Below are 21,379 nucleotides of genomic sequence, written 5' to 3'. Positions count from 1 at the left end.
GTAGGAGAAAGACATTGGTCATGACCCAATGAGAGCACCATTTGGGGATGTCCATTGACACCCAATGTATATAGTAAGGGTATATTGTCCAAAATCCAAACTCATAACTTGTTTAATATGATGTTTTCTCGTCTTTAAGGACTATCATTTGCTATAATTCCACACATCTCTAAGAACAAGTCAGTGAGAGATCGAGCACAACTAGTACGCATGGATGAGATAAATATTATTAAATTGAGAACAATGTGTTCCAATTGTAGGACAAACATTGTGGGTCATGTGGATCACACTCTCCTAGTGAAAGTTCCTTTGGAGCAAAATGTCATGTATTAGGAACAATCTTAGCCTTATGAAGAATTATCTTTTCGATTTGAGGAACAAAAAGGCATGCCCATGTTAACATGCACCAAAATCATATAATACACTATATGACACAAGTGTAGAGGAGTTTTCAATCCTTAAAGTTTGGTAGAACCATCATCCAAGTGTTTGACTAGTAATGTATTGTGCTCTACATTGTCTAAGTTGTAGGAGAAAGACATTGATCATGACGCAATGAGAACACCATTTTGGGATGTCCATTGACACCCAATGTATATAGTAAGGGTATATTGTCCAAAATCCAAACTCATAACTTGTTTAATATGATGTTTTCTCGTCTTTAAGGACTATCATTTGCTATAATTCCACACATCTCTAAGAACAAGTCAGTGAGAGATCGAGCACAACTAGTACGCATGGATGGGATAAATATTATTAAATAGAGAACAATGTGTTCCAATTGTAGGACAAATATTGTGGGCCATGTGGATCACACTCTCCTAGGGAAAGTTCCTTTGGAGAAAAATGTCATGTATTAGGAACAATCTTAGCCTTATAAAGAATAATTTTTCGATTTGAGGAACAAAAAGTCATGCACCAAAATCATATAATACACTGCAGATATGTGGAATAACCCAAGACATATTCAGAATAATCTGTTCGATTTAAGGCAAAAGATGACATGTCATTGTCAACTTGATATTTATCGTTTGCAAATGCACCAAGATGAGTAAGGTGTATCGGCTCAAAATGTCACATATATGGAACAATCCTTAAATTATGCGGATTTATCTGTTTGATTTACGGAACAAGATGACATGTCACATGTATTGAAATTACTCTTTTGACCCTCACAATAAAACAAAAATAATAAAAATAGACTTTGACCCCACCTACCCCTTATTATTAAGCTCTGTCGGTACACTTTATCCATTCACTTCTTCTTTCTCGTTTGGTTAGGGTTTTGATTTTCAAAATAAAATTTCATTCTTCAAGATCGAGCACAATGGAAATGAAGATTGCACCACAATGTTTATGTGGTTTTGGAGAAATGATTTTAAGAAGAGCGGGACCACGTTCGACTCACCGGGGAGAGTTGTATTATATTTGTCCTCGTGAGCTGCAACATAAAAATCGATTTTTTGGTACGATGATTATCATGGTGAATCTCTTCAAAAATCATCAAATTTCAAACCAGACCCAAGTAAGCAAGGTAGAGAGAGCTGCGCATATTCAATGAATCAACAATCTGCATCATCGTCCATCCATGATTCAATAGAACAGTTCAATTACAAGAAGAAGGAGCATTCGTCCTCTGATGTTCTAGACAACCAGTCTACTAGAACACCCGGGCCCGACCATATCGTAGAAATATGTTGTTGTTTTGGTTTCACGTGTTTTGTTCTTGTGCTAATTTTACTTCTAGCTATGTTTATTGTAATAATAAGAAAATAAGTTCTAAATTTATTCAGTTTTATTCCAAATTAAATACAAGTTGTACGAACTACATAGAAATTAGTACCTTCCATTTGAAAATTTAAAAAGAACGAGTAATTTGATTAGTTCGTAACTGGGGAAACATATTTCACTGAAACATCCATGAAAAAGAGCATTTCTCAAATTCGAACATTACATAGTAGTCAAATGTGTGGCATAATTGTTTACCACAAAAGCAGTGGTTTCGAAAGAACATAAGACAACACAAAATGCCTAGAGTACACTACAACCACATATCAAGTTCAAATATCACAACTGTTGGTTCCACAAATGCCTCAAATCAAGTTCAATCCAGCAATGCTTCCGATCGAACATGTATGTCTTCTCGAGGGAAATTCCATGCTCGAACCCCCTTCCAATAATCGCTTTCTCCTGCATATATGTAGCGCAAAGTAGATTAATTTTTTTAATAAAGTCTGTTACAAAATTTTACTAATAACAAAAAAATGAAAACACAAATTTTTGAAGAAATTACAGCTACTATATAGGTTCTTTGCAATTGCGTCTGTTGTGTCCTCTCGTATGACAACGACCACATGTTGACACACGTGTACTAACTTGCGACGGTATCCTCTTCGTCTTCCTACGACCGGGCTGACTACGCACACAAGGAGCTTGGATTATATCGGATTCATCAACACATGCCTCACTCGTGTCAAAGGTTGGTATTGGGTTAATAATTCCTTTGTAAGCCGCACGATACATCTCGATTTTGAAATATCTGTCACAAAAATCATATAATGACAGCGATTTCGACTCAATGGCAAAGCAGACGTGCTTGCATGGAAGCTTATTGATCTGTCAAGCTCTACATGAACAAGTTCTATCCGCTAAATCCACGACAAATGACTTTTCACCATCAACAACCTCAAACTTCCAATTACACGAACGATGCACTCTTAATGTTCTTGATTCGATATATACGCTTGCAACAAACTTTTCTTTTCTTGGACTTAATTTCTTATTCATGGATAAAGTTGATTCACGTTGTCAGTGCATCATACTCATTATCTTCACGCGTATGTGATCCACCATACCAACAATAGGCAGATGACGAGCTGGCCTAACCCAACTATTCCAAGACTCTGACAATATTATTATGTATAACACCCCATCTTTTACCAACAAACAACGCATTCGCCCAACTCTGTGGATCAGAATTTAGAATAAACCCTCTAGCAAGTGGCATTGACTCGAATATATTGTTTATATGTTGTTCATATTCTTGGAAGGACAGAGCATACACAGCTTTCTTGAACATCGAAGACCAATGTTTTTTGTTATGTCTGGGATAACTTCTCAACACCTAAAATGAAGAAAAACAATTTACATTCAGCTTAAAATAATAAAATAGTATGAAAATTTTACAGTACAATTGGTCAACGATACGTGATTTAGAATTTACCTGTTTCACAAAATTATCCACTAAATGTCTCAAACAATAAGCATGGCCACTCCCAGGAAATAGTTGATTCACTGCCTTGATAATACTAGGATTTCTGTCCGAAAAAAATGTGAACTCGTCGAATGGAATGCATTGATGGGAAAGGAGCACACTTCTCAAATGATAACAAAACCAATCGCAGTTCACATCATTCTCAGCATCTACTACGGCATAGGCAATTGTGAAAAGATCATCGTTTGCATCTTTTGACACAGCAACTAAGATACATCCTTTATACTTATTCTTTATATGAGTACCATCCAAAAAAATCAATGGCCTACAACCACTAACAAAACCAACAACACATGCATGAAAACAAATGAACAACCTTCTGAATTTTTTGGTCAAAGGATCAATCTCACACTCAACAATACAACCGAGATTAGTCTTTTTAACAGCACTACAGTACCATCGTAATCTATCATAGCATCCTTCATCTGTGCCATGAATATCATGCATCGCCAACTCTTTACCCTTCCAAACTTTGCGGTATTCTAACTCTACCCCAAATTCTCTTTGCAAGTCCTGCTGCATTGTACAAGGACGATAAGAGGGCTCTCCTCTCAATTTTTCTTTCACAACATTCGCTATCCAATATACATCAGCTCTAGGATGCCCTCTACTACGTAGATTGTTTTCACAACAACTATGCTTAAACATACAAAAATATGCCAAAAATATTGTCTGATTTATGTTTCGAACCATAAATTCTCCATTCACAGCTCTTCTCAGTACAAATGAAAATAACCTTCTCACTGTCATTTTTAACATACACAAATGAACGTCTAGTAGCAACAGAATAGTTTTTCAAACATTTCCTAAATTCAGCAGCACCCTCGAATGTTTGTCCTACACCACGAATGCAATTAACCCAGGAATCTATGGTATTGGAGCAAGGGGCCTTTTCAACCTCGTTATCACTCCTCGACTGCGTGTCTTCCTCATCAACCCTTACCAGTTTAATATACAATTAATAATATGAAAAAGAACAACAACTACAAGAACAAATATAAAATATCTGCCAGATTTTTATTTGTTTCAAATAAATAACGAATTGATAATGTGTAAGAACCAATCTAAAATATTTAACCTTTCGTTTTTAATTTCTTAAACATGGTACTAAAATATTATCAAAACAGAAGTACGAAATTGTGTTTAATAATAAATAAATGTAATATTTTACCTCCCATCATTCAAGTTGCCGAGGTGTTTGATTTTTTTCTCTGCCCTCAATTCAATTGTCGTAAGCTTTACAGACATATGAAGATGAATCATATTAAGGACATCATCATCATCGTTCAAAGACACAAGCATCTTATGCAATTGAGCTACGTAGTGAAGAATCATGGATTTCGGAGATATTTTTGCACATTTTTTGCCTAGAATCATAAAAATATCCATCAGGCTACAACCACTGAAGATTGAGATGACAAACAATTGATTCTTGTATTTGCAGCAACCCAAACGAAAGATTGCAAGGACCACTTCCAGATTCCATTTTCATACTACAAAAACCAGGCACACAATAACAAATTCAATAACAATTACAGTAGGATTTAAAACTAAAACCATTATACTAGGAATTAAAACATTACAATAAAGAACAATGAGAAATACCAGCTAATCTATCACAAAATTCCATAAAATGATCTGCATTCCCAGTAACAGACATATAAAATGGATATTGTAAGCAAATTTGTAAAATTATCGCAATGCCCCAAATTAAACGCAACCTCTAAAATCATGACAAAATCTCAAACAATTCCATAAATCATGGATTTCGGAGATATTTTTGCACATTTTTTGCCCAGACTCACAAAAACATCCATCAAGCTACAACATCTAAAGATTTAGATGACAAATTTCTTCTTTTATTTACAGCAACCCAAAAACGTAACATTGTTTTAATCACTTTCATATTCCATTCTCAAACTACATAAACGCAGGCTCAAAAATCAAAACATGATACACTCATTCATAACACATTACACACAAACAAATACTACACGATAACAACTTCAAGAACAATTACAGTACATTTTAAAACTAAAACCATTATATTAGGAATTAAAACATTATAATCGAGAACAATAACAAATACCAGCTAATCTATCACAAAATTCCCCAAAATGAACTGCATTCCCAGTAATAGACGTGTAAAATAGATATTTTAAGAAAAGATGTAAAATTATCGCAATGCCACAAATTAAACGCAACCTCTAAAATCATAACAAAATCTCAAACAATTCCATCGATTCAGCATTTTAAACACGAACACAATACATCAATTTGGGACAATCTAATGTTCGCCCACGGTTTATAATATTTCAAATAGAAATTAAAACCTTCAAATCTAGGAAAAATTGACTATGAGCACTGAGCACAAAGATTGACGATTTTCTTCAGTCAACGCAGATCTACAAAGAAACCCAAGGAGATGGAAGGAAAGTACAGATCGTTCATTAATCCGATCTACAAAGAAAAAGGATGGAAATTACCGATCGTTCTTACTCTGATCGTTCTTCTTTACCTTTTTGTTTCTTTTTTTTTTCCTTTTATTTTCAAATAAGAGTAGAGGGTATTGTGGGGTTATCAAAGAAATTTGGGGTAGTTTGGTCAATTGGTTAAAAATAGGGAGCTCAAACATATTGCAGGCATTTTTCAGGGAGCTAGAACACAAATTTTCTTACACAGGGACTGAGGAATCATTTGAGTTTGCTCATGAGGATTTATCGAGACTTTACCCTTGGATAAACTTTGAAAGTGTTTAAGTCTCTTATTAGTAGGTAATCATGGTACGGGCCACTAACGACCCGAATGCTTCTCTAACATTCTAGCTTATATCCCAATTCACCACACTTAATTCTTTTTCTTCTCATACTATACAAACAATCCTAACAACGCAAAAACACATTCACTATTTACAACCAACGACCCGAATCCTCGGTCGATTCAACTTCTTGACAAAAGAACTCACTCCCAACAACCCATAACATAACTGGTAATATTTTCAACACAGCAGTAATAACCATCAAAACAAGATCAAGAAAAATAAACAATTCCCATCGGCGTCAAACATTGCAAAAACGGGAATCAAATATCAAGGAAATGTTTAAACATCATTTAAAACTTGATTTTTCCATACATGAAAATCATCAATACCAAAGATAAGACCTCCAGATGTATTACAAAAAGGTGGAGGCATGTAGTTTTAAATATGTTTGAAGCTATCAATTAGGGTTCAAACTATATTTTAAACCTTTAACTTTAATTCTAGCGCGCAACATTCCCAATTCGATTGCCACACAAAAATGCAATGATAATTTAAGTCTATCACAAGTCCTCGCATGAGTTTCGATTCATTAATTTAATTGACAAAAATTATGTCTATCAATCTCTAAACAAACTATTCACTTAATTGTATCCGACCAAAATAAATTATAAGAAAATAACTTACAATAGCAACACCACAATTAATATCTCATAATGCGCAAGTTTAATATTCTTCGACAAACTACTACAATCTCATCAAAATCGATAACATCACTAAGCAACTCAAATAATTTCTACGTCCTGACTACAACTAGAAGGAATATTGGTACACCAACTCCACTTAACTTGTAATCAACATGATTTTTTTAACAACGTTTAAATGGTATACTTTAAACTACTAAAAGAAATTTTAAACAAAAACAAACACTGAACTACACATTTAGATATTTAAACATCTAACTTTGAAAATATTTTAAAATGGATGACATCAAAACATTTAAAGTAGTAATTCAAATACGACTAACATATAAAATTCATTAAAACTTACAGACTTTGAGGCGAGACTTCTCGAGCTTCTTGCAACCGGCAATAGGCACAAACCCAAACCTAGACCATGCTCTGATACCAACTGAAACGACCCTCTACCCTCTAATATTTAATAGATATTAAAATAATATGGAATTTTCAAAAAAAAAATTGGCATGACCTATTTAAAACATTTACGAACCACCTGTCCAAACAGCACACCAAAGATTTAACCTAACGAGACAACAATGCATTAGAATAATAGTTTTATTTATATTATGTATTTTATAAGATGATATTTAGTGTCAAATTGTTTTGAATAATTTTTAGTTGAATTTTTGTTGATTCATTTAAATTTTAAAAGCTTTAAAATATGTAAATAATAATATATTATAAATAAAAATATAAAAAAGTATGAAATTTATGGAATTAAAAATATAAATTCATTGATAATATGACTAAGAAAAAATACATAGAAGTTACAAGACAAAAGTGAAAATTCAATGCAAACAGGACTAAAAATAAAAATAAAAAATGCAAGTTACAGGACTAAAATTGTAAATTCAATCTTAACAGGACTTAAAGTGAAAAATCCATGAAAGTTACAGGACTAAAAATGCGAATTAATGTTAATAGGACTAAAAATGAAAAAAAGATGCAAGTTACAGGACTAAAATTACAAAATTATTTTTAACAAAACCAAAAATAGAAAATTTGCAAATTATAGGACCAAAATTGTAATTCTTCCTTGTTTGTTTTATAAGAAAACACGCGGGTCAAATAACGAGACCCAACAAGAAGGAATCGGGTCACCGGGAAAAATGGGTCATTTTGTTCGAAACACCACAGGAACCCTAATTTCTCTCCATTCCATCCGCTGTCGTCTACACCAAACCAGGTGATGAAAACAATAAGAATCGTTGTTTTTCTCTTTGTTTCGTTTTCTGATACTTGTATTTGATTCCATCTATTTATTCTTCATTCTCGTATTATTTCGGGATGGTTTGTTTTTCTGATTCTTCTACTTTATTCATTTTTAGATCAAAACTTGGTGTGAATCAGGAAGCTGCGGGATTTTATTCAAATGGTAGGATTTTCTGAAATTTTTGAACTGTGTTTCTTGATTTAGTTGTGTCCAGCCTGTGATTTCGTTTGCTGTTCATTTTTCACACCTCCATGTGTGTCATGAGTTGTGTACTTTTATGATTTTTATTTCTGTAAGGCCCGAAAATATTAAGTTCTTAATTACGGGATTTAAAATTTAAATTCCGAATAAGAGAGAAAATATGAATTTAAGAATTTATGGAAATTAGAAATTTCAATTTCGGGTCAGAAATATTTAATTTGAGGATTTTTGGATTTTAAGATTTTAATATCCGGAATTCTTAAATTAAAAGATTAAAAATATTTGCAATTGATATTTATGGAATTTAAGATGTGAATTCCAATATTATAAATATCAAGGATTGAATTTGAGAATGAAATCCGAGCAAGGGCCAATTTGCAAATATTGAATAGTTCAAAGACTAAAATGCGATAAGGTCCGAAATAATTTAATTTTAATCCGAGAATATTTAATTTGAGAATTTTTAGAGTTTAGAATTAAATTCTAATATTCTTAAATTATTTAGAATTGAAATTGAATTAAATCGCTTGTTCGGGGACTTAAATGCAAGTAGGCCAAAGTTGGAGGACCAAAGTGCAATTCCGTTGCAAGTGGCCCTTTATACGTGTTTTTGTATGAAAAGGGATCAGATTATCAGCCCAAAAACAGAACCAAACGAGAGAGAAAAGGGAAGAGAATGGTTAAGCTATTTTTGACACTTCAAGCTCCAATAACTTTCGATCCGCCCGGTAGAATTTTCGATTGAACATATATTTGTGATCACAGCTCCGAGTGCTACGTTTTGACGTAAGTTTTATGAAGTTCTACCATGTTTGAATTTTAAGTTGTTGTTAGAATTAAGATTTGATTGTATAAACATGTTCTAGCATATACGACGATAGCATATCTAAGACGGATCGTAAAAAGATCGTCATTTGAACATGTTTCCGATTTTTGAAAGATTTGTCAAAAATCTGATTTTTAGGGGCTGCATATTTCGAAATTTAGCTGAAGAATTGGTGATGATATTTGATTTATATGATTGTCGTAATGATGTTAATGCCTTTGGGATTTTCGAATTCGAATCGTTACGCCGCCGGTTTGCAATTTAATCCGATATCAGCTATAGACTGAACTTAGCAATAAATATCAGATTGAGAATGATATTAAGCATATTGTATACTTCATTTCAGTTGGGAATTGAAGTTATCGAAGTTGAATCGACGAGTTCGAGTTCGAATGACTTGAAGTGTTTGAAGTTGAATCAAGAATACCTTCAAGTAGCACTGATTGAAATGAGCATAATTGTATGACCGATTTGGCTAGCTTTGAGATGATCAGCATTGACAACAGATTCAACATGTTTGAATCGCGATGAAAGGTATGAATAGACATTAATAAGATGGGCAGAATAACTCGAGATTGTTTCTGATTATCGAGTTGCCTAAAATCACATATATGCATGTTTTAATATATGTTATTGTTTACGTTTACATAGATAGGATAGATTATTCAAGATAGATATCTTCTTTAATTCCCAAAATATTTATGTAAATGTTTACTTGTTTAATTTGATTTATAGTATTTTCTGTATTGAACATGTTTTACATATATTATGTGATGCTTACAGATTTGTCAATATCCTTATGTGATTAGATGCTTTGATTGCTTTGTTGGTTTAATTGAGTAAGTGTTCAAGGTGTTTTATAGCATTTAATGCATACAAAACATGTTGCATTCATCTTGAACTCCAGCCTGTAAAGTACAGAGGGTTGAAAGGCCTAGAGTGCATATGACGTTTGGAGGGCTGTAGTTGAGTGGCACGAAATGTAGACTTACTTCCAGAGCCAGAAGACTCACTATAGTTGCACCAAAGTCAGAGGAAATGAAGTATTCAACGTCACCTCGATTGGGTGAGTTGGTGTTTTTTGAAGATTTTATTTCCTCGGGATCCCAGAACTACGATTTATTGTCAGATTTGATAGCCTATTTCTTGGCACATGCATTGCATTTATGCATTAACCTAGAGATTTCTATGGTTTAGAATATGCGTTTATAAATGCTAGCATGTTATTTGACATTCATGATTTGAATGAGTTATATGCTTAAATAATGTATATGCATGTTATTCATACTGAGATTTATTCTCACCGGAGTTATCCGGCTGTTGCTTTGTTTGTATGTGTGCATTGCATCAGGTTGGGGCATGATCAAGGTAGAGTTGTCTTGGATAGCTTGAGAAGAGAGATAGCATGTGGTGATTCGGGTTTTAACCAGATGACATGTAATTATTATTTGGTAAACATGTTAGAAAGCAAGAACCTTTGTATAGGTTGTTTTTGTCAAGTATTGATTTATACTGGAGAGTTCATGTATTCTAGATCACTTGATATTAGTTTGAATGCATGTAAATTAGCTAGAAGCATGTTTAGAAGTTTATATGAAAGTTGTATAAGTTTTGGAATCACATTGTACAACAAGATTCATTTTATTTTTCTGGACAGGGTGCCCGCTCGATCGGGTGAACTCCACCGATCGAGCGCGACCTGTGAATTTCCAAAGCAGAGAAGTGAGTTTTTGGGCTCGCTCGATCGGGTGATTTCCACCGATCGAGCGAGACCAATATGGATTCAGACCCGAGAGTTGGACTTTCTTGCCCGCTCGATCGGGTGAATTTACCCGATCGAGCGAGGTGCTCAGTTTTTTTTTTTTAAAAAAAATAAATTTAGCTCTTGGTTTGAATATTCTTTTATTGTTCGATTAATTATTTATTAATCGTTAATTGCCCTAAGATAAGATTAGCAACCCGGGTCCCCACAATTTCCTTGTGTTTTAGTTTCACAATCGTACTTAACAAATGCTTGGCGCAGAAAGTACCTGTTTCAGCTATGCTCTGATTCTTGCTTTAGAAAATTTGTTGATTCATTCATGTTTTTAAATTTTTTTTGACATCCATTGTTATCACTTGCATTTAAGATCAAGTATGAGATGTGAAAACGAGTTCAAGAACAAAAATATATCTATCACTGTCATTGCACTAATTTATTGTGGTGTTGTTGCTTTGTGGTCCATGTGTCTTGCTGATAGAAATTCTCAATATTGCAAAATATCATCAATAGATACTTTTAATTCAAATTCGTATTATTCTTACCCATGTGAATATATTCGACGCCCTATAATCGTATTATTCCCCAAATATACGTTTTCGGATTTCTTATTTTGATGATGTGCGAGAAACTTGAAATTTGCCTGCAAGTTAATCTAGCAGTTCCATACTTCTATGTAAATCAGAGTTTCCATGTAAAACTTTTGTAAATTATGTATTACAAAGCTATCCCCTTTCTTGCATGATTTTAAGTCTGCACTGTATATCAAGTGCCAAAGCTGCAGTACATTTGAGGTTGTTCTATAGGTTCACACCTTGCATTTAGGTTTTGTACGCAACTTGTTTTTCTGCCTAAACCCCTTGGTTCTTGGAGCCATGTTGAGCCCAGACTGATCCCAAGTCATGCCATTCGAACCCGTTATGGTTGAAATCTTCTGACCACCTTACTACTTCATTGTAGCTATATGATGTGAATGTATCTTTTGGACACTTGTATAGTCAAGAATCTTATTATGGCTTTCACATACAATTTGTTTGAAGTAGCCTAAGCACTAATTTTATTGTGGAAACTCTGTTTTACATGGAACTTCTAGATTAAATAAAGAAATTTAGGGCCAAAAGTTTTATCATTTAAATAAAAAAGTGCTAGGAGTGGTGACAGGATCAGTAATGCTAACTGGTTTGACCTCCTGGATTGTAAGTTGTGCTAGGAGTGGTGACAGTATTGGTTTAGGTATCGTGGGACCAACTGGATTCGTAACGGGGACGGTGACCGTCGTCGCTGGAGAAGAGGTATCGGGTGGGACCGTAGCAGTGGCAGGAGTGGTGATTGGATTTGTTACGATGGTGGCGATCGTCGTCGCTGGAGATGAGCATGAAATGTGGATTGACAAAAGGGGAAACAGAAGGCAAACATTTAAGCTGCAGAATCCAATGCACGTTTTAATTATGTTTTAAATTATAAATTATGTTTTTTTTTGTTTTCTAACATTTTAAATTATAATTTGTATGTTTTAATTTTATATATTTAATGCACTTATTATGTTTTTTTGGTTACGACATTTTAAATGAAATTTTTTATGTTTTAAATTTTATCCATTTAATTGTGCACTAAATGAAAATAAAAAATATAATCAATCACAAAAATATAAAAAAAATGAAAAGAAAAATTAAAATTATATCCCTTACAAAAAAAAATGAAAGAATAAGTAAAAATTTGATTATAAAAAGTTTTTACAAAATAGTAGTCCAAACACCTTCTTAATTATTTTTAACTTTAAAATTGTTTTTTTTTCTAAAATAGTTATCCAAACACAATTTTAACTATAAAAATATTTTTATAAAATAGTTGCCAAACAAATATCTATTCTTAAAAAAAACTTTTAAAATATTTTATAAAAAATATTTTAAAAACATTTTTATAAAAATGTTTTATAAGTACACGTTCAAACGGAGCCTTAATTGTTCTAAATTCCTTTATTTATTTTGCTTAATTATTTAAGCTAATTAATCTTGAGTTCCTGAGTTCGGTGATTCCGGATTCTGCATGAGGAGACGGTGGATTTTGGCGGTAATTCTTAGTTACGCAAGATTTGAAATTTATGAGAAATTGAAGAAATAAGATAAAATTAGGTTTTAAGACTTTCCGGGTGATCATAATTATTTTTATGACATTTTAGAGTTTTATTTTAGAACTTTTCAAATTTTGCATTTTAAAACCTAGGCAAATGAAATTTAATTATTTCCTTCAATTCTTAACTTTTCAAATAATAGGAAATTTATGGGATTTGGTGTGAGTAGTGTAAGAGTTGTAAAACACCTAGTAGCACTTTTATAAGTTATTAAAGTAGCACTTTTTAAGAATTTTACACACACACACATATACTTACACCTATACACACATATACACATTTTTCTTTCTCAAACTCTAACACAAGTCTAAATTAGAAACCTTTCCCCCGCCCATTTCCTCTCTCCAAGCCGCCACCCTTCCTTCCCCTTTACTCTAAACCCGTCGCCACCTTCCCTCCTCCACGCCAACCACCTTGTCGCCGCCGTCAACCCCTCTTCACCGGCCGAAGCCCAAGCTTAGGAAGGAAAGGAAGCCATTTCTCACGTTTTCAACTCTTTTCTGGGTATTTTTGAATTTGAGGCAAGTATAAACATTTCTTTTGGCCACCAAATAAAGATATTATGTATTTGCTTTGATTCCTTCATGCATTTAGAGATTTTGTGGTTATTGATCAAGGGTTTCAAAATTTCCAGAAATTTCAGTAGGGTTCCTGCCTTGAATTCGAAAATTTCATGTATGTTTTATGTTGCAATGAGTTATGTGTTGTGTTTGAGTTGAGACTTGGAAGGGCTACGCATTATATTTCGGAAATACGGACTTTTATGCATTGGTGATGCGTTTTTTTTCAAAATCAGAAGGGGTATGCCATAATTTCGAAAGTTATGTCTGATGATGGTGTTGAAATGAGCTTTGATATGTGTGTGGAATGATTTTTGAAAGGGCTTGTGCAATTCAAAAAATTCAGCTTGTGTCTCCGTGTGTTTTCTGCTCATCTCTGAATTTTGATGGATTGATTCTTAAGGGTCTGCTTAGGCTAGTTGATTGGATGTTTAAATGGTGTGTTGTATGAGGTTTAAGGTGGCTAGTAGGGCTGAAGGTGAGGGATTGTGGTCTGTAGGTGAGGCCGTGTAGTAGGGGTCTCCGAATGGGGCGAATCGGCTAAGAGTTGGACTTTGAGCTAGCTTCGGGTGTGAGGGCTTGGCTCGAGGTTTAAACGTGGTCTATGTGTTGTTAATATAGTCGGTATGTAGGCTGGAAGTTGAGAAATTCGTTCAGGGATGCGTTCGTAAGGCGCTAAGATAGTAGTGGACTTGTGCAGATTTTTACGTTCCTTTGCTTTGCCTCTAGATTTTGGTTCTGGGGATTGGTTCAAGAGGTCTGGACAGGGGGTGGCTTGGCCATAATTCAATTCTAGGATATGGTGGACGTGTCGGTTCAATTTGGGAGTCATTCGGTTAAGTTTTGGATAGATTAAGGGTGAATTAAGTTAAGGTGGTTGGTACAGATTTTTGGTGGAGTTTAAGGGCTGTCCGAGAACCCTATTGGTTCAGGCTGCTCAGTTTTACTCGGGGAGTTAGGGTCTGGTCCTTGGGTTAGTTTATGGTGTGTAGAGGGTGTCGGTTCAAGCGGAAGTCAATTCGGTTAAGGAAAGATCGAGTTAGGAGTTTTTCGGTTTGAACGCTCGTGGTAAGTCTTGGTTGAGGAGAAAGGGAAGTTATGGTTGATTAGTTTAGTCTAGGGGCAGACACTTAACCATTGTTTTTCCTTGATCTAAAATTTGTTTTCTCTATCTAAATGTCGAGTATTTAAGTGAGTTAATATTTCAAAGAAATCTGATGCGTTTAAAAATTTTCGCATCACACAAATTACCTCAAACCGGTAATCACGAACCAATTTCTTCAAACCATGTGAGATGGCTCGCCCAAAGGCGAAGCCACTCCGACGGTCAAGTTAGTATAGGATTCAATAGAAAAAATATGGAAATTGCAATGATAGAAAAGACATATGTGAGATGTGCAAGAAAAGGGTTGGGAGACGTTATGAAAAAAATATCATCTCTCTTAATAAGAGTTAGAGATCTCTTATTTATAGGAAGAAAGTCTCAGTCTATGTAGAATTGTAATGTATAATACAACTAGATTTATGCATATCCATGCAATATTCTGATATATCTCTAAAATATAAATAACTATATGATAGGATTTTTATCATATCATCAAAATCCTTTTTAAGATGAGTTGAAGTTTCTCAAGTTGAGTCAAGGAAAATGTTTTGGATGAGGAGAGATGGTTGTGGCCATTCAAGGAAATGTGGGGGCGGGAGATGTCCCGGTGTCCTTGCCAAACTCAGGGTAGAGTGGAGCTGGGAGACATCTTGGTTTCATTATCAAACTCAGGACAATGTGGGGTCGGGAAAAATCTCGATGTCCTTGCCACTCAGGGCAATATGGGGTCGGGAGAAATCTCGGTGTCCTTGCCAGACTAGTACTATGGTTTATAGATTGATCAATCGATACAGAAGTCACAATCGAGGATCTAAATTCTCAGAAAAGTTTAAGTTAAAGTTTATGAAAGTTTATGTTTAAAGATATGAGTAAAGTTAAAGTTTCAAGCGTGAGTTTGAGTTAAAGTTGAGTGAGTTAATTGTATGCGATTTCTTTAAAGTTCTAAGTCTCATTTTCTTTTAACTTCAAGCATTTTGCCCGAGGAAAGTTTTAAAGTATTTTGAGTACAGTTATTTTAAAGGGCGTGTGCATGTATTATGTATCCCTCGATATTTCATGTTTTATACTTGTTGAGTCTTTAGACTCACTACTTTGTTTGGTGCGGGTTAGACTTTCGATGAGATCGAGGAGCATGACTCTTGAGTGGAATGCGATGCGGGCTTTGCAATCCTTCCGACCTATGCTAGCTTTCCGCATAATGTTATTTCTATGTAAATTGGATGTCATGAGTATATTTAGAAAATTATAGATATTGTTTAGTTTGTTGTTTAATATTTTTATGTTGGTTAAATTTGTAAGTTTTAAATTTGAAGATGTTTATTGTTTATTTCCATTTGATGACATGATAAGTGTTTGACTGTTAAACTTTTGGATTTGCAACTTTGAACTACTTTCATTTCGTTCCTTGGTCGTTAATCGTTTGCATTGTTGTCTCGTTAGGTTAAATCTTTGGTGTGCTGTTTGGATAAGTGGTTCGTAAATGTTTTAAATAGGTTATGCCAATTTTTTTTTTAAAATTTACGCATTATTTTAATATCTATTATATATTAGAGGGTAGAGGGTCGTTTCATATAAATTAGGAACAATATATTCATTCAAATTTGTTGGATTTATTCTAATATATAAACAAAATTTTATCTTCAAGGAGGGAAACACAAAGTTATCATTTCTCATTATTTAATCGATAACAGTTGTTTTAAAAACAAATATACACAAAATGTCTTAGAAGTTTAGCATCACACAACAATTCTTGATAATCAATCATCCAATTTTGGTGCATGAAAAATAAGAAAGTTATGATCACCTCAGATCCTAACGCAAACACCAAGGATTTAAAATTTTTTTATCCCCATTGAGAAATGAATAAGACTATCATTTTTCTCAAACTGTTTATGAAAAAATGCAATGAACCAAGGATAAATTCAAGAAAATAATCTCAACCAAAAATTTGAAACAAAACACAACTGATAAAAAATAGAGGAAAACCAATATCATGAATAGCTAATCAATAAACAAAATCAAGAAGATAAAGAAAATCATAAATCCCAAAAATTGCCGAGATGAAGGAATTCAGAAAGCCCAAAAATTCTGTCGAAGGAAAGAAAGTGACATTTGTTCAACCGAAAATGAGTCCAAAATTATTTATTTGTGTGTGACAAATATTATGTTTTAATATTCTACCGATTTAAGTTCTTCTCATGCGGTATTCCATCCATTTTAGCAACTCTAATTTATTTGTAGCCTATATTTGACATATCTTAAAAGCGTTTTAACAAGAAATCTTGCATGTCTTTCTCGGCAATAGATTCCTCAACTATACCCCATTCTCTCCAAACAAATTTGATGATGTCGATTTTTTCCTTTGGGTTCGGTCTGGTAGAGCGAATCTCCAAATCTTCAATAAACCGGGTCGTGTCGGGCACGACGAAGCTCTGCACAGACAAAAGCTAAATTAGGGGGCGCCGAAGGTGTTTCGGCGTGACCCCTCCGATGCCTAAGTCAATGCTCGAAAGTGAAAGAGCTTGACAAAAAGTAAGAAAAAGAGAATATGCGTGCGTGAGGGTGTGAACAAGAAGTGAATAGAAGAGATGAATCAATAAACCATAAACCATACCTGTATTTATAGGGGCTTGGAGGGGTAGGTTACCTTGTCAAGGTAGAACATGTGTTAGAGTATGACTCTAATTGATGAGTCTAAGAACATATCAAATCTTGGATTCATAAGATATTGTCCTTATCTGCTGCAGATCTTCATGTGTCCGAGAGTACTGGAAGGTTCTAGATATTGGGCCCTTCCTAGACTCGGGTCGGGCTCCAACCATACCAGTTAGGGCTCAAGCCCATGAATTTATAATCATGAGCCCATTCCCTAACAGGGTCATCCCAGACTGGGCTTCTCATAAAACAAGACTAGATGGACCTCAAAATATATTTCCAAAAATATGGATTATTGGGCTCGGGTCGGATTAGACTCGTATATTTTTTAGGGGCATCAATAGTACCTACCCCTACTGGTCTAAAAGAAGTATGAAGTTTAGACCATGTGGTCTGGTCGGATCCCGAGCCCATGTAAGAACTCTTGTATTAATCAAGTACAAGTAACATTTCCCAATCGGATGGGCTTTTGATGGAGGCCACGAGTGGCGTGGTAGGTGCCGAGCTGGTTGGGCTTTGAATTTGACCACGAAGTGCGTGGTAGGTATCGAGCTTGGTCGAGATTTTGAGATAACCACGAGTGGCGTGGTGTGTGCCGAGCTGGTCGGGCTTGGATTCTGACCACGAATGGCGTGGTGGGTGCCGAATTGATCGGGCTTTGATTTGACCACGAATGGCGTGGTGGGTGCCGAACTGATCGGGCTTTGATTTGACCACGAATGGCGTGGTGAGTGCCGAGCTGATCGGGCTTTAATTTGACCACGAATGGCGTGGTGAGTGCCGAACTGATCGGGCTTTGATTTGACCACGAATGGCGTGGTGGGTGCCGAACTGATCGGGCTTTGATTTGACCACGAATGGCGTGGTGTGTGCCGAGATGATCGGGCTTTGATTTGACCAGGAATGGCGTGGTGGGTGCCGAACTGATCGGGCTTTGATTTGACCACGAATGGTGTGGTGAGTGCCGAACTGATCGGGCTTTTGAGTACCACCGAAGTGGGTTTGGGTTTAGCACCCCCGGAGAGGATTTTGGTTTAACACCCCCGGAGAGGATTTTGATTTTGCACCACCAGAGTGGATTTATGATGTCGGCCCTGCCCGAATTTATAAAGTGTTGAGCCATGGATTGTGCCTTATTGCTAGATTGCATGCCCATTATAATAGATAGACCCAAACAAAAGACACGAGACAATAGAAGTCCAATACAATATTGGTTTAATTAAATGTATGGCTTCACCTAAAAAATTCATTATGATATATCCCACATACGTTGTTGATAAATTCCCAAGCATATGAGGTAAGTAGTGCTCTATTTCTAGTAAAATATTTCGAGTTTTGGGAAGCTTGATCTACATGAGATAATAGCATGAAATCGAGACGCAAGTGTTGGTGAAAGGAGAAAAGCCATATTAAGCACTATAACATGTACAATGATGGGCTTTAGCTTTTTTGTAACTTTGCAAGAAACGACAATTATGATTTTCTCGTAATAAAATCATGAGAAATACAAGGTAATTAATTTATTTTAGCGCACGAAATGTGTTAAAGAAAATATATTTTTCTAAAAACAAAAGAAAACATAAAAAAAAAACTTATCCTTATTCCTCGAGTCGCCGAATAGCCTTGATTAGGTTATCACATTGTGTCTATGGTGTTTGATAGTAAAAGTGCCATGAATTGAGTCCGAACGCGATAAATCGAACGAATCGAAGGACACTGGAATGACAAGGCCAAGAATAAGACGGAAGAGAACAAAATAATAATACATGATATTTGAAATAAATTATGAGTCTAAGAAATGTGTTATAAAATATCATTATTGAGATAATGATAAAAGTTCGAATACATTTAACATAAAATATTCAAAGTATTTTAAAGCTCTTTTGTCAAATAGTGTGGGGAAAGTATTGTTATTTTAATAAACTAAAAATGATAAATATTTGATGAAATAACGTGAGAGTCGAGATTATGTAACTTTGACTTAATCAATCACATAAATTTTAAAACTCCTCATGACATGCAATTGATCTAAAACCCATGAAACTCAATATAAAAAGCCAAATATTACTGGGAAAAATTCTACGACATGCTTTGATCAATCAGACTAGGAAGTCTAATATATAATATGTGACTAATATTAATCATTAAATCCCACATATGTTTTGTGAGTCAACCCAAATTTAATTAAGTCCCATGAGGTTTCTCGTGAAGCTTCAAACAAGCTTTTCGAATTTAAGGTAATATTCGCATTCTCCAACATGCTTCACGTGATATGCTTCTGTAGCATTGTATATGAATATGAGCCAAAAAGTTATGCACACAGGAAAGTGAACGAGGTATTTACACCCAACTAGTTTTTATTCCCTTTTTCAATTATTCATACTGAAAGAAATCGACCCAATGCACAAGAAAGAAAATCCAGCAATCACGAGAGATCGATAAAATAAGTCTAAGCAATCAAATTAAATCCCAAATATAAACGGGCTTTAATGATCAAAGCATGAAAGGCTGAAAAATTCCATTAAACTCTCTTGACCAGGGCCCAAGAATAATCTTCTTGAATCCAATTGAACTAAGAGAGAAAGACCAACCCCTTGATTTAAATCGAGGAGTCAAAGCTTCAAATACCCTTATGGCTTAAAAATGGCCGAGGTAGCCCATGCCAATCTTTGATTAACTCAAGCATTCCAACCCGCCTTTAGTGTTGCCTGCATAAGAGTTAAAAAACAAACCTGCAAGCTGATCGAGTCATGTTTCTCGGGATGATGTCGGTAATGCGCGCCGATTCGATGGATTCATGTGATAGTAGCCAAAGTAAATCCTTTGCCCTCATTGGATAGCAGAAGGAAAAATATCTAAACTTGTGAACGAATCAAATATGCCCTTGGGAGGAACAAAACTGACATGGTTCTATGAATCTTCAATCCGCAAGGTGATCGAGCCAAGAAGAAAGATGAACGAGCCCCTGCGAAGCCGAAAAATTACCGAAGGCAAAGAGTTAACTGCTCAATCAATTCATCAAACATTTAAAGTGCATTATAAAACAAGAATAAGATGTCCAAAGCATGGGAACGATCGAGCCCAATCAAAACACACAAACACCAAACTAACGCTGAGCTTGAATCAACAAGTCACACATATAATTTAATAATACAGCCATAAGCATGACCGAACAAAAAGATAATAATTCCTAAGAGAAATAGACGCTATTAAGCGCTTATAATAATCACCAATAGTATAACACATCACAATAAAATGAAATAAAATTGTACTTATCTTTGTTAAGCAATTATGAACGCAGATTTGTAAAAGAATGGTTAATCTATCTAGCTTCAATCGCTCCAATTTTTCCATTAATCCGCGGAGCTTCTGCAAGCTGAAACCTCGCCCACCAAGAGAATACAACGGGGTGTGAGAGTGAAGCGATGCAAGAAGAATTCTTATAACTGATGGGGCCTGGATGCAGTTGTAGCGAGAACCCATTAAAAAGGTTGTGCGGTGCGCATATATAGTAGCACTCGGAAACAACAAATAGAGGAAAGTAAGGCAGGCGGGATTTTGTTCAGAAGAAGTGGATTTTGCTTCTTTTTGTTTTTGTATGTGGGTATTTTTCATGGGAGAGGCTGCGTGGTGCAATAACCCGGGGAGCTGGTCCACGGAAATAGAGTCTAGGGTTGAGGACAACTCTTTTCTCTTTCAATATACTTTTTCTCCCCCTTCTATCGCTCGATTCTCACATCTCAACTCTGTTAATTCAAATTCCCACGGACGGCGCCAATTGATGATGTCGATTTTTTCCTCCGGGTTCGGTCTGATAGAGCGAATCTCCAAATCTTCAATAAATCGGGTCGTGTCGGGCACGACGAAGCTCTGCACAGACAAAAGCTAAATTAGGGGGCACCGAAGGTGTTACGATGTGACCCCTCCGATGTCTAAGTCAGTGCTCGAAAGTGAAAGAGCTTGACAAAAAATAAGAACAAGAGAATATGCGTGCGTGAGGGTGTGAACAAGAAGTGAATAGAAGAGATGAATCAATAAACCATAAACCATATCTGCTGCAGATCTTCATGTGTCCGAGAGTACTGGAAGGTTCTAGATATTGGGCCCTTTCTGGACTCGGGTCGGGCTCCAACCATACCAGTTAGGGCTCAAGCTCA

The 21,379-nt window shown here is 35.2% G+C and overlaps 1 protein-coding gene and 1 long non-coding RNA gene across 2 annotated transcripts; one reads left to right on the top strand and one right to left on the bottom strand.

The window, feature by feature from the left end:
- Positions 1–2,890: 2,890 nt before the first annotated feature.
- On the bottom strand, positions 2,891–4,576 carry LOC140862432 (uncharacterized). The gene is made up of 4 exons (XM_073265454.1): positions 4,446–4,576; positions 4,011–4,212; positions 3,224–3,913; positions 2,891–3,124 (listed from the first exon to the last, which is right to left on the bottom strand). Exons 1-4 carry the CDS (start codon positions 4,574–4,576, stop codon positions 2,891–2,893), a joined length of 1,257 nt encoding a protein of 418 aa, XP_073121555.1.
- A 3,285-nt stretch (positions 4,577–7,861) lies between these two features.
- LOC140865758 (uncharacterized) lies at positions 7,862–12,327 on the top strand. The gene is made up of 3 exons (XR_012144715.1): positions 7,862–7,958; positions 8,101–8,147; positions 11,973–12,327. It is a non-coding gene; the product is annotated as an uncharacterized lncRNA (long non-coding RNA).
- The last annotated feature ends 9,052 nt before the right edge of the window (positions 12,328–21,379 follow it).

This window comes from Henckelia pumila, chromosome 4 (genome assembly GCF_033568475.1).
Source record: "Henckelia pumila isolate YLH828 chromosome 4, ASM3356847v2, whole genome shotgun sequence".
NCBI classification, from domain to species: domain Eukaryota; kingdom Viridiplantae; phylum Streptophyta; class Magnoliopsida; order Lamiales; family Gesneriaceae; genus Henckelia; species Henckelia pumila.
Note: the sequence above shows the minus strand (reverse complement) of the source record. Positions and strands in the feature narration are given on the sequence as shown.